This window comes from Terrapene carolina, unplaced genomic scaffold, assembly GCF_002925995.2.
Source record: "Terrapene carolina triunguis isolate 2854851 unplaced genomic scaffold, T_m_triunguis-2.0 Scaffold192, whole genome shotgun sequence".
Classification (NCBI taxonomy): Eukaryota; Metazoa; Chordata; order Testudines; family Emydidae; genus Terrapene; species Terrapene triunguis.
The window spans coordinates 13,370,562-13,390,437 of NW_020664543.1; the positions used below are offsets into that span (position 1 = coordinate 13,370,562).

The 19,876-nt window shown below is 50.8% G+C and overlaps 1 protein-coding gene across 1 annotated transcript; it reads left to right on the plus strand.

Moving 5' to 3' along the window:
• The first annotated feature begins 3,207 nt into the window (after positions 1–3,207).
• On the plus strand, positions 3,208–18,136 carry HEATR9 (HEAT repeat containing 9). The gene is made up of 16 exons (XM_026654569.1): positions 3,208–3,301; positions 3,662–3,711; positions 4,926–5,095; positions 6,404–6,518; positions 6,781–6,837; positions 8,476–8,532; positions 9,162–9,222; positions 13,121–13,251; positions 13,375–13,584; positions 14,012–14,107; positions 14,746–14,865; positions 15,410–15,483; positions 16,465–16,516; positions 17,396–17,482; positions 17,569–17,660; positions 18,052–18,136. Exons 1-16 carry the CDS (start codon positions 3,208–3,210, stop codon positions 18,134–18,136), a joined length of 1,551 nt encoding a protein of 516 aa, XP_026510354.1.
• Positions 18,137–19,876: the final 1,740 nt, after the last annotated feature.

Sequence of the window (19,876 nt, forward strand, 5' to 3'; positions counted from 1 at the left end):
CCCATGAACAACTTACTGGGCGGGTACAAGATCACTGGGGGGAAAAAAATCTACATGCACACTGGCTATTGAGAATGTGATAGATTTGGAGCTGGCTATACGTGATGAATCCTGCATCTGATTTGGGTGCTTGTTGTTTACTGTATGCATTGTGTTAATTCCCTGTCAGGTTTTCCAGGAAATGTCCCCAGGAAGTGAGATGGTGCCTGATATTCACAGCTCTTGGCAAACAATGAAGAGATTCACGTTGGTCCCCTACACGGCCTGCCAGATAAACTTTCCCCAGGAGAGTTCAACCCTTGTGAGGCACGGGGAAGAGGATGAAAAGCCTCACAAGGGTTTAAAGATACAGACCCTCTCTTGAGAAGGGCAGGCAATTAATGGGGAAACTGAGTCAGGCCATTGGGGAGCAGTCTGTCCCCCAGACTTTAAAGGCCAGGAGTAAAATAAGCCTACCTAAACCTTTAGGTAAGAGATGCAGATAGACTTCTATTGTTTTAAAAAGCCCTTTTCTCGTGTTATGCTGTGCTGCCACTGTTAAGATTAAACCCTATGTTGCGTTAAGAAGGCTGTTTTGGGTCACAGCTCCCAAAGGGGAAGAGCCACAGGTAGCCAAACCCATTCGGACCTGCTGAGCAATCACAGTCCCTACACAGGGGGCTGGGCCCAGTCTGAATGTGAGAATCACAGGATTCTGCCCCAGAAAGGCAGACTCAGGGCCCAAGACCTAGCAGGGTGCACTCAGAAAGGATGGGGCCCAACGACAGAAGCCAAGAGCTGTTGCAAAGCTAGTCCCAGTTGCGGGAGCAGAGCGCTGATAAGTCTGGCCCACATTAAACAAGAACCAAACCCTCCCTGGGGTTTCAGGTTTACTTACCACACTTTCCTTTTCTATTATACCCAGTGTTACATAAAGCAGCAAAATCTCTCATCGCAAGCCCTTTGTACAATTTAACAGTCTGTAAACAGCAAACAAGGATATGCTGCACCAGCGCACAGCTCATGTTCCCAGCACTCCCTCACCTCCATTCCGATTAGCAGACACCTGTTGCTTTGTTTCTGAAAAGAGCCCCCAGCACCTTAAAGGATTTGATTCCAAGTAATCTCCGCTGCAGCTGATTTATTCAGGTGCACATGGACAGCTTGGATTTAACCCCCATATCTTTCCACCATCAGCGGGTGGGCCTCTTTTCCCCATGAGAATTACTGGGGTGGATCATTGCTCTAGGGTACTGCTTTCATTATGCTGACAGACCTGTCCTCCTGCTTACAAATACTTGCTGATTTATGGTTATGCTTCTCTGGTATCCTGCAGCAGCAGGCTGTCGCAGACAAGCCCAGACAAGCTTGGTTTGAGAATAATTATGTCAAACAAAAGCCAGTCTCAAAGGTGTTATTGGAGGGTTGTTAAGACCCTAGAAGCCAGGCTGGGGGGAGGGAAACTGCCCACCTGTGGTGGGAGGAAGAGTGCCGTTAAGAGAACCCCTTTGGAAGGAGCTATTTCCAGGGGAGGTAGAGGATGGTAAAGCACAGGTCAGACTGAGCTGCTCTGGGAGAGATGATGTAACGTGTAACCAGTCACCTCAGGAGCCCAGCTGGGTTGCTGGGCAAACAAAGAACTCTCTTCCCTGGGACTGGGAGAGAGCTTGGATGAATGCAGAGAGACATCCAGGGGGTTTGCGACGCAGCCTGGGACGTGAGGCTCACGACCCCAGCTGGGAGCTCCAAAGAGGAGACGCTCTTATCTAAGGTGTTCAGGTTTCTTAAGCAATATTCTGTGACACAGGTTGGGGGCAGTCTTAAGGGTGTTTCCACAGCCCACGTCCGGGCCTATTGGAGTCACTTGTAGCTTCCCCCACCCCTGACTTCCACGGGAACTGGATCGGAGCCCATGTTAGGCCTGTTCTTGTTTATCCAACTTCACCGTGTGCTTTCCTCTGTACTGTGCCAATACTCTGCTTTGCTTCAGAGCCGGAGCAGTAGGCTGGGGACTCACCGCCCTCAATTAGCCCCTTGGAGAGACACAGACTGGGGGAAGGCTCTGACCTGGGGGAAGCTGAGTCAGGAGAGGGCCAATGAGTATCCTGATTAGGGCGAGGGAGGCTGCTGGCTCCTACTGTGAGGGGGTGCAGTGATGGGGCTGGTGAAAGCATGCATGAGAAGCTGGCTTTGTTACAGACGGGGGGCCTGATCCTCTGCTGCCCCGCCCCTCTAATGCAGTAATTTGCACCAGCACAAAGCAAGTGCAAAGTGGGTAGAAAAGGCTACAAATCCTCCTTGTAAAGCTCCCTGATTTCTGTTAGAGTTCAAGCAACAGATTAATCTCCCCATGCCACAAGTTAAACTGCTGCCTCTGAATATGTAGGCAGCAGCAGGGGGCAGCAGAGATTCCTCTGCCTGCAGAACCAAGCTGTCTGGGGGCCCTGATTTGCCTGTGAATCAGGCTTTTCCAGCACTCTGATTTGCACTCAGATCAATAGGTTTGTCCCCACTGATGCCTACCACATTCCCTGACATTTTGGAATCGATCAGCTTTGGCATTCCAAAGTTGTTGCAATACAAACAGAGAAATGCTGTTAGAACTTGCTTTTCATGGCCCATTATTCCCCTTTTACACACAGTCGCAGAGAGGTGCAGCGACTTGCCCAAGAGGTTAGAATTCAGGGGCTTATAGTCCCATGTGTAATTCCTAGAGAGTGATGCCTCTAAATTTCTATATTCTATATTTCTATTTCTATAGATACCATTGTATTAGACCGCCGTCATACTGGCAAATGACAATGGGAGCTGTGAGAACACATCCCATATAATGAGTATCAAAATCCTACTGGTACCATGCCTGCCTCCTCTTGCTTTGACTGCTCCTTGACCCCTAGTTATTTAGGATCTGTGCTCTCTCTCTCTCTCTCGTAGCTGCTATTACTTGCCTACATCTTTTGCCTGCATGGTGCCTGGAAGCGACCTTGCTGGATGAGACTAAAGAGGTGGAGGAATGTGATGATGTCATCGTCACCACTTCTTATGACATCATCCTAAGGCCATCTCCTGGGAATCTTGCCCGGAAGTGAATCCCCAGCAGCATTATGGGGTCCCGTCACTGCATCTCTGTCCATCAGTTGCCTCTCCCGCAGCATAAGCCTATGGCTGACTAGATCAATGGCAGGGATTTCTCTGGAGCTGCTTTGAGGCGCCCAGGGAGGATTAGAAATGGGGGGTAAAAAGATGCCCTTAAAGAGGCTTCAAGGTGCCGGTAGCTTAGGAATGTCCTGGAGCCCCATGACTGAGCAAGAAGAGACAACAGGTGAATTACACTGTTGGGGAAAGAGCATGGATGAGACCCAGGCTTGTTCTGTGAAGAGGTGCTGGATTTCCCCTGTATAGATACTAAACAAAGATGAGGAGTAAATTCCCAGGGCTGGGCTCTGCCAGGGATGGAGAGAACCAGTGTGGTCTTTCACATGCTAGTCTTAGCACAAGTGTATTTGCTACTTCATGTAATGTGTACCTTTGTCACTTACTATGGGGATTAGCTACATTAGGCTGGAGCAGGTGAGGACTTGAGGACCAGGAAGTCATGTGATCAGTCTTGATGGGGGGTGGGGTGGGAAGAGCCCAACATCCAGTCGCTATCCTGGTAATTTAATATTTTTCCTTTTCTCAGCTGACAAGAAGGAGCTGGAGTTCAGGGTATCAAAGCCCTCCTGCCACCAGGTATGGTCCTTGTTGCTGCTCTTGGTGCCCGCTCAGATCTCATGGTTGCAGAGAAGGGAATTGGCCTCAGTCGTGGGTCTCTTCCTAAAGTTCCTTCCCTACCCATGGGAAGAGTTCTCAGGCTTCCCTCCTGGTGCGGGCTGGAGCAAAATACTGGAGAAAAGACTAGTGTGCCAGTGAGTCTTGTTTTCTCCCATGCAGTGGTAACACCATGGACACGTACTTGTTCGATTAGAGGGACTGACGGGACTCCCGAGTTCCATTCCTGCCCTTGCCATTGACTTGCTGAGTGACTGTGAGCATGTTATTTATCCGCTTTGTGCCTCAGTTTACCTGTACCTAAAACCTGGTATTATTTCTAAAGCATCACAAGTGTCCAGTGTGTCACAGATGGAGAAAAGAGACATTTTTACCCCGAGAAGCTTACAGTCTGGGTAGACTTAACACAGCAAGGGAGGACAAACAGAAGGAGCGTGCGGGGCGAGGCGGGTGAGAAGGACAGACTATGACAGTAAAAGATCACGAGGCAGGCTTTGGTATCTGTCTAGTGATTTACACTCGGCTCTTCACCATGGGAACGGAGCACCTGTTACGTTTACATCTGAGTAGTGTCTTTTAAAATATATATCCGTGGTTGGTGTATAGGATTTGTAGAGACACTAAGGCAAATCCTCAGTGGGTGGGAAGAGGTGTAGTCCCACTGGAAGTCAATGAAACTCAGCCCTCTGCATATCTATGTAAGCTTATAATTTTAAGGGGGCAAACTCTGGCCAGCAGGCAGGAGTGACTGACCCCACGTTTGAGATCAGTGTGGAAAAACTGACTTAGAAAGCGAGTCCTGATGAGGGATTTAAAGGAGGAGAATGAAGCTGAGAGGCCCAGAGGATCCCCAGATGGCATTCCGGGCAGGGGGCACCATGAAAATGAGCACAACATATTCCCTCCCGAGGGTATTGGGCGAGTTAGAGTTAGTTATTGTCTGTAAATTGCTCTTAGAGCCTCAGGCCGAAGGAGTTAATAAAAGCGCTAAGTATTAAAAGCCCCAGTCCACAGTCACAGCTGCAGAAATGTTGCACCAGCCTGTGAAATACGTTTCAGACAACTGGGGCTGTTTGCTTTGTTCCTACGGCTCAACTGGGCATTTTCATGCAACTCGTCATCCTGGTGCTGAGATTGATTGGGGGTTTATTAAACAACATTCTCTCCTACTGCAGACTCCTGGTGAAATTCTCCCACTTCCCCCATCCGTGTGGAGGAAAAGTCCCCTCAAGCATGGCTTTAACCAGCCTTCCATAGTGGAGCAGCCCGGGTTGGCTAGCCTGAGGCAGCGATCTGCCTACCAGATTATGGCCCAAAGGAAGAAGTCAATGATGGAGAAGAAAAAGTAAGAGACACAATGGCAGGTTTTAACTTTCCTGCAGAGCTCAGTCTATCTGCCCTGTGCTCTGGACCCATTCCAGCCTGAGCAGTTACATTCTGCCTGTCTAACTTCCCCTTGCGGTTCCAGTGTGCTTCACATTCTACCATGTGGTCACGCAAGCTAAGAAGAGTTAGGCTGGGTCTGTACTTAGAGAGGAGACCCCTAGGGCAGGGTTTCTCAATGCCCAGTCCAAGGCCAGTCCCTGAGCTCTCCCTCACCCAGCTTAGGAAGGCAGCAAGCCAGTCCCTGGTATCAAAAAGGTTGAGAAACAGTGCTCTAGGGAACTGCTGTGAACCACAGGATATGATGTTAGTGACTTAGGGTGTATCTACACTGCAGTGTGCGCCTACGTCCTGACTGGCAGGGGTGACTGCCTCCCAAACTCCACGTTGCTGACTGAGCCACACGCCCTCCAAACCCCATATACCCATGCCCTACACTGGTGTTGCAGTGACACAAGTTTGCCACTAGCATTCCTGGGGCCGTATCCCAGGGTTCTTAGTGCCTCACCAGCTGGAACCATTCTAGGGACTGGCTTGTGGTGTGCTGTGGGAGAACTTGGTGGGTAGCATTCTTCCTTCGGAGTCAATACTCCACCCCTGCTCCAGCCTGGCGTTAAGGGGATCCAGAGGGCTGCTGCTGGATCTGATGTGAAGCCAACATCCCTGTGGGGGTTAAAGATCCCAAGGCTCTTCTAGCAATGGAACAGATGTTAACGGGAGACTTGTCCGGTCAAATGTGCCCCCTAATTTAGGCCATGTCTACACTCGAGAGCTTACAGAGGCACAGCTGTACCGATGTAGCTGTGCCGCTGTAAGATCTCTCATGTAGCCGCTCTATGCCGACGGGAGAGAGCTCTCCCATCAACGTAATTAAACCACCCTCAACGAGCAGCAGTAGCTATGTCGGAGGGAGACGCTCTCCCATTCTACAGACAGGAGGGGGAATAAGACTTCATTTTTTTGTCTCAGCTGTTTACCTTTGGGCAGGGACTCTTTCATCATTATATGAATGTACAGCACCTAGCACAACGGAGGCTTGATCTTAGCCTCCAGTCACTGCTCTAATACAATTAATCCCATTCAAAGTTCATGGACTTGTCAGATGGGATGTAATTAGAAGCTCTGCACCCAGGACAGGTATGGATTTCTGCTGCATGGATTCTCCAGATACCATGACTCCATAAGCCAGGTGTGAAACACAACGGGTGTTACATGTGCTTGAAATTCAGCAGAGAAATAACCTGTGATTTCTCCTCTTCTCTGTGGCCAGGCCCGATTTCCTCCTCTCTAAGTTGCTAAAGTCCATCCACAGTTTATACCCAGTGAAGTTTAAATGGAAAGACACAGATCCTGGGATCAAGATGCTGCAGCTGGAAAGGATAAAGGTCAGGAGCTAAAAATCATGGTTTAAAAAAGGGGTGCCAGCCAGGTCTCCCTATTCCAGACCCGTGTCTTAGCCACCAGACCTTCCTTCCTCTCCTTACCAGTCCCCACTAGTACTTGGTGGTTCGAATGACCATGTTGCACCCGGGGTACAGATACTCCACAAAGAAGGGATGAGATGTTTTGCAACATGTAACTAACATTTGCAGGAGGGCTATGAATCCATCAACACATCAGAGCTCTCTTGCCTTTGTGTGCCCACAGGAGCTCACGGAGAGTTTGGCTTCTTCTGTGGAACAAGAGCAAATCTACGCTGCTCAGGTGACGTACAGGACTTTGTTCATCACTGTCTAGGATGTAACTAACCTCAGTCGTGTTTCATAAACCGCTCCAGCTGAGTCCGATAGAAGCCATGGCTGGAGCAAGTCACAAGCCTCCAGGCAGTGGGGGCGGAGGGGGAATCATAGATGTGTAGAACTGGAAGATACCTCAAGAGTTCTTCTAGGCTGGTCCCCTGCACTCATGGCAGGACTAAGTATTATCTAGACCATCCCTGACAGGTGTTTGTCCAACCTGCTCTTAAAAATCACTAGGGATGGAGATTCCACAACCTCCCTAGGCAATTTGTTCCAGTGCTTAACTACCCTGACAGGAAGTTTTTCCTAATGTTCAACCTAAACCTTCCTTGCTACAATTTAAGCCCATTGCTTCTTGTCCTATCCTCAGAGGCTAATGAGAACAATTTACCTCCCTCCTCCTTGTAACAACCTTTTATGTACTTGAAAACTGTTTTCATGTCCCCCCTCAGTCATCTCTTCTCCGGACTAAACAAAACCAATTTTTTCAATCTTCCCTCATAGGTCATGTTTTCTAGACCTTTAATCATTGTTGTTGCTCTTCTCTGGACTTTCTCTGACTTGTCCACATCTTTCCTGAAAGGTGGTGCCCAGAACTGGACACAATACTCCAGCTGCGGCCTTATCAGCGCGGAGCAGAGCCCTGGAACTCCCAGGATTCTTTCTTTGTGCCGTTAATATAGATCCGGTTGCATTGTAATGAAGTTAGCCAGTGCAGGTAACCCTGAGACAGGGAGAATCCCTCTGGTGGCCCTACAAGTAGCACGTAAGATCATTCACCCATCAGGATCTGGCAATTGCTAGGTTCCCCCCAGCTAGCAGGAGAAATCCCAGGCACAAAGACAGGCTGGAGGACTCAAATCAAACAATATGTCAATCGTCAATCCATAGAAGGCAGCCCTTCATAAGCATTAAATAACCTCTCTTACCCCCTGCAAGGCCAGGAAGTATCGTTATCCCCACTAACAATATTATTTCCATGCTCAGAATCCCCCCTACACTCGTCTTATTGTGGCTTAGCTGCAGTAACTCCCAGCAGTTACCTGGGGAAAGTCCACGCTGCAATAAAACACCCACCGCGCCGCGCCCTCAGAGCCCAGGTCCGTCGGCTGGGGCTCGCAGGGCTCGGGCTGGAGCCAGGCTCTGAGACACCCCCCACCTTGTGAGGTCTCAGAGCCCAGGATCCAGCCTGAGCCCAAATGTCTACATTGCAATTTGTAGCCCTGCAATGTGGGCCCTGTGAGCTGCAGTCAGCAGACCTGAGCCAGCCGCAGCCACGCTGTGGGTCTTTTATTGCCGTGTAGACGTACCCTTAGAAGCATTCTCCAAGGTCCTGGTAACTGATGAATGTTACCCCACTCCCAAGGCTTCTTTCTAGGCCGCCCACGATGACTGCCAGGAGACCCCTGACTCCCCATCCCCTGGGGCTATTGAGAGCCCTGCACTGCAGTCTGCTGTGTGCTCATCTCAAGGCCGCTGTCGTACTGTCTGTCCTCTCTGATTTTACACTGGGCTGGGCTGAGTGTCACTGGGGAGTTGGGTCAGATGTCTCTAATGATTGCTCCCACCTGAAGATTTATGTCTCTGCCGTTTGTCTCTTTAGGCCCTGGGCTGCCTCAGGATCACTGATGAGTTTGTGCTGTCTGCACTTCGCAACACTGTAGGTATAACCCATAGGGACCTTCATTCTCTTTATAATGTGTTTTTAATAATGAGTTTGATAATGAGCTTTAGTGCCTCCCGCTGTCGCTGCATTACCAAGAAGTGGGCCTGACCTTTTCCTCCTCCTGAGAGCAGACTCATGGCTAAAGTGCCATTCACATGCGCTCTGCTGCTCGCTCCGTAATGGGGATCTGGGTCGGAGGAGCGGACTCGTGGCACTGCAAAGTCACGGGACTGTCGCGGCTGGGGTGGGAAGGGGAGGCGCGCTGCGCAGGAGATGATCTGAAAGTCAGGGCCGAGGGGAGGAAGATGGCTCAGCCAGCATCGCTTATTCCACAGCATCCCTGAGCTGGCGCTGGATCTCCCAGGCTGGTGCGCGTGCTGCACTCTGGTGACTAGATTAGTCCAGGGTTCGGAACGCGGGAGAGTGATTTATCAGGGAAAGGGAGACAGCAGACCCGAGGGCACGGAGACTAGATTTATTAGGGTGGGGAGAGATTCAGTCGTTGGGATATTGATGCCCAAACGAATATAGAAAACTTGTGTAAAAGGTTAGAACTGCAGGGGTAGGAAGTGTGGTGCTAAGTGGCTTTTGTCCGGCCTGCTAAGGGGATCTGTTCTTTCTAGCTCCTGGTATGCAGGAGTCAGCCTGTGCGATATGAAGTAACTAGGACCCTGGTTTTATTTGGTGAGTGATTTTTCTAGTCACTTTTCCATGTCAATGCAGCAGCTCCCAGCTCTCTGACCCATGGATCAGGGAAGGTGATCAGACGCTGTGGTATTGGCCTGTTGGCACCTACTGGGCGTAAATCCCTCTACAGCGAGAGGAAGATCTGCCTGCTCTTTCATTCCCTCTAACAGCATCAGTCTTCACAGTCTCAGGCTTTCCAGTGTAATACTCAATGGCTGTAATACATACATGTAACCATGCAAAGGAACGCAGCCCTATTAACTTGCTGTGCATGCTAATGAAGCTGCGTGTGTGATGTCGGTGAAGTGTCTTGCAGAGCACAGCAACATCATTAGACAGTACAGGGCCAATGCACCGAGGCAAAAAACGTAGGTAACTTAAAATTAAGGTTGTTACAGTAACTAATATGTCAGGAATCATTATCACCAAGAAATGTTCGCTTAAATCCAATCAGCAACACTTACCTATTGCAAAGGTCTGCAATTCCAAGATTAAAACAAACTACATTAAGATGGAGTTAAGGCTGAGAGTATGTGCCAGTAAATTAAAGATATAAAATATTATAGGAATGTAACTGGTACTTACTGTGCAACCAAGCACTACAAACGCAGGAAATTCAGTCGTGGTTACACGTAAAAGAAATGCACCGTTAAGGCACCCAACCTTAACTGTGCCCTGGAGTGTTGCCCTACTATAACCATATGTTTGAGCTATGTTTTATTATGGTCCCTAAAGCCCATATAGTTCATACATGCACTGACATGTGAACATTCTAATTCTACACTGACCCCGAAAATGTAGCCACTAAAAACACAGTACAGTACTCCAGCGTCTGAGTTCCAGGGAGAAACTTTTTAACAAAGACGTGTTTCCATACACACGGCACTAATGTCTCTATAGCAACTACAGCTGCCTGGCACCAAGCTCCAGAACAATACCCTTCAAGCTCTGTTGCGCACACACCTCTTCTAACTGCAGAATGGTAACATTTTAATTATCAGATTAAGTAGACATCACATAAAGAACAGTCTGGTACCTAATACTGCTGTGTAACTAATATATCTTCCTGTTACTGCGTTGAGAATACAGGAGGTGGAAATCAGCCTCTCTCCGGTGGAGCTGATTCAGACCAACTGCGGCTCCATCCCTGTATCCATAGAACAACACATAACACTTGTATTATTGATCCTTCTCACCCAGCCTTTCCTATGTCATACCACTGTTTTAGACAACATTTCTGAACAGCCCTTTTCACTAGGGAAAACGAGTGTGAACTGTTATTGAAATGAGATCTACAACGGCCGTGTAAACGTTTCTGTTAGGAAGTTACAGGGCTGAAGAAACACGAGATATTCATGCAATTTTGCAGAGACTAATTTTCATCTAGTTGTAACTTGAATATTATCTCATTAAATTACTTGGCCTTCATGGACAAAGTTTTACTCCGCCCTATCTCCGATCATCCACGTTTTTCAGCCAACAGTGCTTTCCCTCTCTGAGTTTGGAGAAGTGGGGGTAAAAATTGGGTTTATAATTGAACTCTGATTTCACCCTTCACTCTGGAGAGACGAGTCTCTTTGTAATATGTGGGGTAGAATGGTGCAGTTGCCTAAACACAAGGGCAAGAGCCAGGAACCCTTTTTAATCCTATCATTGACTCCTTGTATGATTTTGTGCAAATCATTCCTGGACTCATTTTTTCCAATCTGTAAAATGGGCATATCATTTCCCTCCCAGAGGTGTTGTGCCTGTTAATTAGTTATTGTCCATACAGTGCTTTGAAGATAACAACAACTATGTAAGTATTAAGTGGTATTTATTAAGCATAGGGGTGTATACATGTGAATTTGGGACAAGGGTGTGTGTTTTGTTTTTGTGGATCTGCCACAAAATTCTCAAGCGGCAAAGAGAAGCTGGTTGTGACTAGCCATCACCAAAGAACATAATATGTCTTACACTTTCTCTCTACATATTCTCCATCCAGTTAGCCCTTACCTCTGAGACCAGGGAAGAGAGGTTTAGTACCTCAGGAACATTTCTTAGGCTAAATAAATTACATTATATGCATGTAGAATCCTTGCTATTGTATCAGGCCTGGTCTACACTAGGACTTTAATTCGGATTTAGCTGCGTTAATCCGAATTAACCCTTCACCCGTCCACACTACAGAGCCAGTTAATTCGAATTAAAGGGCACTTAAAATCGATTTCTGTACTCCACCTCGACGAGCGGAGTAGCGCCTAAATCGATTTTGTTAATTCGAATTAAGGTTAGTGTGGCCGCACACCACCGAATTACTGTGTTTAAGTTAATGGGGTAGTGTGGCCGCACACCACCGAATTAATGTGGTTAAAAACCGAATTAAGGTGCTTAGTGTGGCCGCGCACAATCGAATTTATACAACCTGTTTCCCAAATTCGAATTATCTAAATTCGGATTAATCCTGTAGTGTAGACATACCCTCAGTCTCTGGCTCCCAGAGGTCTGTTCCAGGAGACGTGAATAGGCAGGTGTAGTGATGGGGTGTGTGAATGCCGTGGTACCTGTTAGGGGGAGCGAGGAGAGCTGTGGACTAGGGTTTGGGAGGTGTGCAGTACAAAGGGTCATCGGGCAGGATCCATAGCAGAGTTTCTGCTAGTAACAGGGGGAAGCCGGAGAGCAGGATGTCAGCGGGTGAGGGAAGCGCCGCTGGAGTGGGTTAGGAGAACTTCTGCAGGGGGTTGGGAGGGGAGGCTGCAGATGCTCTTATTCGGTCCGGAATGAGTCCTGTCTGTCTGTGTTACAGCCCCTGGTGCTGTTGCACAGGGCGGGGTCCCTGCCCTCACACCCTCCTATGGCTGGAGCATTTGTAGCCCTGTGGGACTGAACGGGAGGATTTCTCCATTACAGTGTTACAGAGAGAGAGGCGGTGCTGGCTGCAGAGACGCACATCAGAGCAGGGCCCGGGAAGTGAGCTGATGCATCCTTACCACAGGATGGCTCTGTGGGATCAGATCTGGCTCGGAGACTATAACCTGGGAGCCAGTGGGGGGCTCAGAGCAGGGCTGCTCCCTTCCTGCCCTTAGAGAGCCAGGACAGGACAAGACGCGCTGCTTTTAACTCCTTGCTTGCCAGGAGCACAGAGGGGAATATGTGTGTGTAGAAACTGGCCAGGTGGTGACGGGGCAGGGGAGATGGGTGGAGGGACCCAGGGAAGGATAGAATGGATGGGGGACAGGAAGGAGGGCTGCAGGGAGAACACAGAAGGGGCGGGGGGAGTCTGTATGTGTGGAAGAAATGTGCAGGATGATGGCTCTTCTCCTTGAGGGGATCCCCGAGGGGGTCATGCGGGGGACTCATCTGACGAGAGTTCCCCCTGTCGCAGACAGGGAATTGTGAAAGCGGCCAGCCTTGAGGAAGGCCTGTTTCCTCTGTCTGGTGGCTGCTGTTTAATTACAGAGAAAGGTCTGAGCCACCACGTTCGGATCCGGTCTGAAGGCGCTCTGCCGCTGGGCCCATCTCTGTAGGAAAGTGATACAAGGGAATGGGGTCCATGCCGCCAGGCAGGCTTGGACTGAGGATGAAAGAGGCCTGCATCCACCAAAATCTGGCAGGTTCCCTGGTCTACCTCTAGCCTTCAAGCCTAAGCCCCTCTCCACAGACAATGCCCCCCCCCACCCCATGCTGGAGAGGCACTTGTCTTTTTCCTGCTCCTGGGTCCTTTTAATATTCCTCCACAAGGAGCCATCCAGAGCCTACTGTGTCAGATGGCTCATGGGCAGCAATCAGCGGTGTGCCATCCCGCTGTTCTGCTGCGTTTACCCCTGGCACCCAATTCCCAGCGAGCTGCCAGCCCTCTGGGCTCTGGCGTTCAGAGTTGGTCATTGCCTTCTGCTTTTGTGCTGTGTTGGAGCAGGTTGCCTGGATGCTGCCGTGGTGAAGGAACTGATCAGACACCTGAAGAAGGGAAGCCCGACTCAGCGAAAGGATCTCCTCGCTGCTCTGGCAGTGGCTTTGCACGCGTGGGCTGCAGGGCCCGAATCCAAGGTCACGGCTCCTGCTGAAACTGGACCAAAGGGCTCAGGCTCTGCCTCTTCCAGGTGCCAGTACCGCCAGCCCCAGTATGAGATGAAACACAATCAACACCACCGCTCTCCCTTTCTGTCCCAGCGGAGTGTGGTGGGTGCCCAGTCCAGGCTCATCGGGACCCTGGAGCAGCTGGCAGCCTCACAGGACCGCACAGATGACTCGGTCCTGTTGGCAGCCACCTGCTTGGTGTATCTGGATGCATCCAATCCCGCTGCCCAGGCGGCGCTGCTGAGGTGCCTGACCCAGGAGAACATGAAGAAGAAAATGCAGGTGCGGATCCTGCCTGACCACAGATGACTCTGTCCTCCATCCTCTCCTCAGTCCACTCCAGGACCACCCATGAACCTTTCCCAGATGCTTTGCCCATTGGTTTCCATTACCTGGGGAAGATGAAAACAGAGGCAGGGTTGTCCCAGACTGTTCCCTCACCCACGACCTGGTTTAGGATGGTGATCCAGAGACACCACTGCCTTGAAGTCTCTCAGTCTGTCTAGACAGGCACATCTGCTCAGCTGCGCCCCTCTCTGCATTCTCTGCAGATGTGCAGCCGCTCCCCTCCCAGCGGGTCTCCCTTTGCCAATGGTTGCCCCGGCTTCGGATGGGAGAATCTGTTACAGTGCAGAGTACAAAACTTGGGGGGGTGTTATTGATACACGGGTTTAGACATGGGGCCCAAATTCTTCCTTGGGGTCTGTGACCCTTCTCTCCCGATCCCCTGCAGGCTTTGCTCATGCTAGTGAAGCACGTGAATGTAGTCAGCGCCGATATCATCCAGGCCCTTATAGATCAGCTTCGCCATTCTCCAGTGTACAAGGTAAGGAGGCAAAGCTACCACCATCTGTATTCTGTGGGAGTGCGGACAGGAATGCCAACCCTCTGCCAGTCCCTCCCACTCCACCCATTTCCATGGCCCTGTATTCAGGAGCCCCACTGCCGGCCTCCAGGTGTCCATAGGAGCCTGGTTACTCTGGCCATGTGTCCAGTGGCCAGCAGGTATGGCTCTGGCTGTCCCCGTGTCTATGTATCTTTATCCACGTGCCCTAAGGGTCATGCCTAAAATCTGGTTGCTGTTGTCCTGGTGCCTAATTGCCCAGTGGAGCATCCACATCTCCTAGTCTTTTGTAGTCGGAGAGACTCTTGGGTTCTCATTTTAGTGGGACACCTGGAGTGGGCCTCAGTTCTTCCTAGGATGGCACCACCTCAGCCTCCCCTTCTGGGCTAAAGGCACAGCAATGCTCTCTCCGGCTGGTGGCACTGCCAGCAAGGATCCCTAGTCTGGGCACTTGCTTCCTGCAGCCTGGAGAGACGTGGGGTGACCTCACTTGTAACACAGAGCCCCTCCCGCTCTTCCCTCCTCCCCAACACACGCACACAGACACTTCCTGCTTGTGTCACACCGAGGGCCTACGAGTGGCTGACCCAGCGCACTCTCTTCGTGCTGCTTCCCCACAGCATCGCGCCGATGCCGCCAATTTGCTGAGCACCATTGGGCTGGAGCCGATCCGATGGGAAGGCTTGGAAGAGGAGGTGTTCCAGCTGCTGGTGGAAAAGCTGCACCAGGAGCCGTTTCTGGTGAGGGTCGGGGCATGGAGGATTTAATCGCAATGAAACGAAATAGCGGATTCCCTTTCCAAGAGAGCGCATCAGGGCCATGAATCCACTCCTTGGCCTTCCCTGCTCCAAAAAAGGGATATTAATGGATCTTTTACCCCAACTACCACCGTCTCTGATGGGCCATCAGTATGGAAGATGTGCTAGTGAATTCACTTCCATTTAAACATGGGCCCAAGACACAGTCAGGATCCAAAATCCAGCAGTATTTGAATCTGGGGTTTAGCCAGAGACCAGCCAAGAGTTTTGGATCCAGATCACCAGAACCCAAAGCCAGGTTTTGGTTCAGGCTAATCTTAGTCTTGATCTTATTGTTCTTCACTCTGGATTTATGTGGGGTCAACAAAACACTGAAAAGCTGTTGGGGCTGAGGCTGACCGATAAAGACCCCCCCATGCACACACCCCCCACAGCCCCATCCTCACTATGCCGCCGGCTCTGAAATGTTCCCCCCGCAGCCTGCGCTGCATCTCTTTCCCGACCCACATTTCTCTCCCGTTCACAGGTAGTGAGACAGACTGTGGCAATGACTGCGGCAGCTCTGCAGATGAAGGGGCGAATCTGGGATATTGTGGAGAAGTAAGTGCCCAGCAGAAGAGCCAGAGACCCAGTTCTCTACTGCTTCTGTCCCACCATGCGCACTGAACAAAGCCCAAAGGCCGCTGGCGTGGTCTGGGTTTGATTCCAGGATATTTTCCCTGGGCCCACATCTTTAGGAACCTGCCCGCTCGGCTAATTTTCACTGGCTCATTCACTTCTCTCCTGGTTCTCACGGTTCCAAGGCTTAGCATTTCCTCCAGGCCAGATGGCGGCTAGTGGTGACTGGACTTCAAGGCAGAAGCCCAGGGAAGGCACAGACATGGTCGCTTGGGTGGGACAGCCTTGGCCCTCTACCCAGGATCTTCCTCTTTCCCCAGTGGGTGTGCGGTGAAATTTAGCCACACCCAGAGTTACAGCACAAGCCCTCAGGTTTGGGGCTGGGGAAATCCCTGAATCATGGTGGGTATCACCAAACTGGGGGAAGTTTCACTTTGGATGATCTGAGACCACATTAAAGAGATGCCCCTCCCAAGCATCTCCTCCTAAAGGGCTTAATGTACAGAGCAGCTACCTCCTCACCTGCTCCTAATTACCTGGCTAACAACAGTGCGAGGAAAGGCTACAGCTTCGGCAGAAGGGGGGTGGCTGCCAGAGAGACTGGGGGCTACCCCAAAGCAAGGAGCCACCTAAGGCCCAGACCCAGGAACCCCACAGAAAGTGGGCTGAGATTGCTGGAGACAGCTAAGTGGATTTCTTCCCCTCCATGCACAAGGCTGGGGAAAGGATCAGACTTTCTCAGGCCTTTAACTCTCCGCTATAATCTAAAGAGTAGCCAGCATAGGCTGGAAAACCAGGGTTTTAAAGGCCCACAGTGGTCCCTTATGTAGAGAGGATGGGACCTGCATCCCCTCACAGTGGAGGCAGAAGACAAAAGCGTAGTGGGAGTGCCTCCCTTTAAACCCTGCGGGAGGGGAGAAATCGCCTCATTTCTCTCCGGTAATGCTGTGTGCATCGTGGCAGGCAGCTGAAGGAGAAGAGCGAGGTGAGCCGAAGACAGGCTGTGGTTTCCTTGGTAAGTCACGTTCTGTCCTGAACCACTAGATGTGTGAGACATGCATTACGCTAGAGGCAGCGTGTGGGTGATGGAGTGGGCTGTGTGATCTCTCTCTGGGCTGGATCCCCACCTGCCCTGTGTTTCCCGCTCCAATCCGTTCTCTACTTGCTGTCCAGTCTGTTCTGCCTCTCTCTTAGGTTCCTCAGACTAGGGCTCCACCTTCCCTACGTGACTTCCTTTAACTTGGGAGCTATGTATTAATCTCTTGGTACATCGCCGCCTCCTTCTCTTGGCCTGCAGCCTGTCTGCTTTCAGAGCAGCTCGGCCAGACCACAGCGAGGCTGAATGACTCCGGAAATGGCCAGTTGGATTGTGGAGCTTCCTGAGGGTAGGCGACTGGCTAGTGAAAGCTGTTACCGTCCAATGGCTGGTTGGCTGGCTGTTCCTTTTCTGCTGGACACTGTCCACATCTTAGACTGCTTCCAGAACTGTCCCCCACATTGACAAAGTCCAAATATTGCCTGGATGTGGAGACAGGCTGACCCCCTCAGCCCTGGAGGTGATTCCTGGTCAGGACTGAGGTGCATTGGTGGAGCGACGTGGGGGATCTTGCACAGATGCAGCCCTTGCTGTAGTTGTTTTGGGAACAAACAGAAGACTTTGGTCCCCAGAGCTGGCCATCTCATGCCTCACGCCAGTATTACAGTCACTCATTAAAATAGCCCTGGTGTAATGTTACTGTGCACTATAGACTTGTGCCAGTTATAACCACAGGGTGGTGCCTAATCAGCTTTGGAAACAAATCATCATGTTGTTAGATTCTTTTTTCAAACCGCTCTGGATTTTGATCTTTCAAAATGCTCCGTGACGCTCTGCTTCCACGTCTCCTGTCACTAGGGGGTCCTTGGTCTTCGCAAGAAGCAAGTGTTCTTTACCCTGCTGGAAATGCTGGAGGTGGACAGCAGTCCGGCTGTTCGCATCCAGGTTAGTGATGTTCTCCAGCGACGTGTGTGGTTCTTGGTGTCCAGGAGCAAAGGCCTCACCTGTGTGCGTGTCACTTCTCACTGCAGGTCATTAGGACGTTTTGCACCCTGGGAATGAACAACACGCATGTGCTGAGAACCCTGGTGCTCAAGGAACAGACGGATGGGGCTCTAGCCAGGTACAGTGCAGATTGAGGGATCAGAGGTAATGACCAAGGTGGATTGAGATTTTGGGGGGTGAGGTGCCTCAGGGGTTGATTTGCTGGAGTTCTGCAGCAACGCTTCTCCGGGTCACCTCTGCCTGTTTTGGGGTGGCGAGGCAGGTCTGTGAAGCACCAGGACTGATGAGAATAAACTCAGCTGGATTGAGCTAGGTAAGAAATGGGCAAGGCATATGCCAACCCAGAAGAAGTTCATGGTGCTTCAGGGAACACATGAAGGACATGAAAAGAGTGGCCCAAAGGCAGGGTACACATCTCCGCAGTGTGGGTAGAGGGCTAATCGAGGTCCAAGGGAGGGACCTCCTTTCCATCCCAATCTCTCATCGTTCTGTTTTCTCTCTGGTTTTAGAGAATGCGTGAAAGCTTTGAAGATCCTCCAGAAGCTCCCCGGTGCTAGACGAGGCTTGGAGCATCAGATCTCTCAGCTCTCCTGAGGCCCCACTGTCTGGGAGTGGCCTGCCGCTGAGTGAGCTCAGAGGGAGTAGCTAACGTGGAGAGAACGCAGGGGATTTAAAACACCGGCTCTGTAGCCGGGGGTTCTTCTGTTTTGCATCTCGTCTCCTAAGAGTGCTGGGAGATTGGAATATTCAGGGGTGTGTGTGTAATAATATATTTTGTGTGTGTGCGTTCATTTGTAGAGTGTGTTTCTCCGTTCCTAGAGGCAGGGGGCCATCTTCTTGGTACCATGGTCAGCAGCCAGGGTCTCTCACTTGGCAGGACATAGTTAGGACTAGAGTCTGCTACCCACACCCATGCTAGATAGTCCCTTGCTACTCCGATTGATTTCAATGGGACCATGCACTGAATGAGGTGCTACTCAAAGGGAGTGACTGCGGGGAATAGAATCAGCCCTTGATTTATCAATCTGCATGGGAACGGGACCCTCACATCCTGTGGTGAGGAGCTCTGTCTGAGAACCTCTATGGACCCATCCATCCGCCAGCCTGGAAGCACATGTACAAATGCACTGCCTCCTGGGCTGGTGCCACCATTGGCCTGGCCCCAGTGCTGCTGGCCTGGTGGTGCTGGAAAGGCCCTGTTCCTACAGCCTGGGGGTGCTGCCTACAGGGACATGGCAGTGGTGGTACCAACCCGGTGCCTCTGGGGCAGACTGTTGAAAAATGGGGCTGTCTTCAGAAAATCAGGACACCTGGTCACCTTACAATTCAGAGATGACGTCCAGGCGAGGATCGTATTGCCTGAGTCTATAGTGCGAGGGGTGGGGGGAGCCCTGAACACGGGGCATCTGCAGCATAAGAGAAAGCTGTTCTGAGAGAGACCTCAGGGGCTGCATATTAACATCCAAAGAACCAGTCCAAGTGCTTTGCAAAGTATTCACTGCAGGGCTAAAGGTGATCGCATCCCTCACTGCAATGGAGCATCCCACCAGGAAGAAACCTCCTTCTATACCCTCAGTAAGTGTTAGACTCCTCCAGCCCTGAGTGGGTGATATTAAATTAGCTGCAGTCCTGAACTCTTCACTGCCGCTGTTGCGTTTTCTTCTTACGCAACTGTGGGGCTGGATTTCCTTGTAGCTGCTGCCAGGGTTCACGGAATTAGGAAGGATGTGGGTTTGGTCAGTGACAGCAGGAAGATCTATAACCATATACTCTGGGCTGCCGTCTGCTGCGTTGTCCTCAACCTCCTGAGACAAAGAGGAGTTGAGTTCGGTACAAAGAGAGAGACGCACTACAGAGCTCACCTTAATCAGACTATAAGCGCTGCTGTTGGGAGGGATGCTGGGCGGGAAACGAGTGATCCTCATGGGACCCATCCACCTGATATGGGCAGTTAAAAGCTGCAAGAGATTTTAAAGGCAAGGAATTTCCTCATATCAGAGTATAATAAAGACACGTGTTTGGAGGGCAGCTGGGCCTGGGTCATAAGGGGTTGATTCGCAGCAAAGGGCCTGTGCATCGGTTCTTACACACCTAGCTTAAATAAATATGGATCTGCCCATAGGACTCAGGTATTTCTATCCATCCCCCCGCATTGCCACATTCTGAGTGGACTGGCCTTCTGAGTGAAGATACAGCCATGTAGCAGTTCTCAGCAGGGTGGGCCTAGAATCTCACCATCCTCAAAGAACCCCTAAGTCCCTGCCCCCTGTGGGTCTGATTGACGGTTAAATCCTCCAGGCAGCGCACACGTGAAAATGCAGGCACGATTTTGCA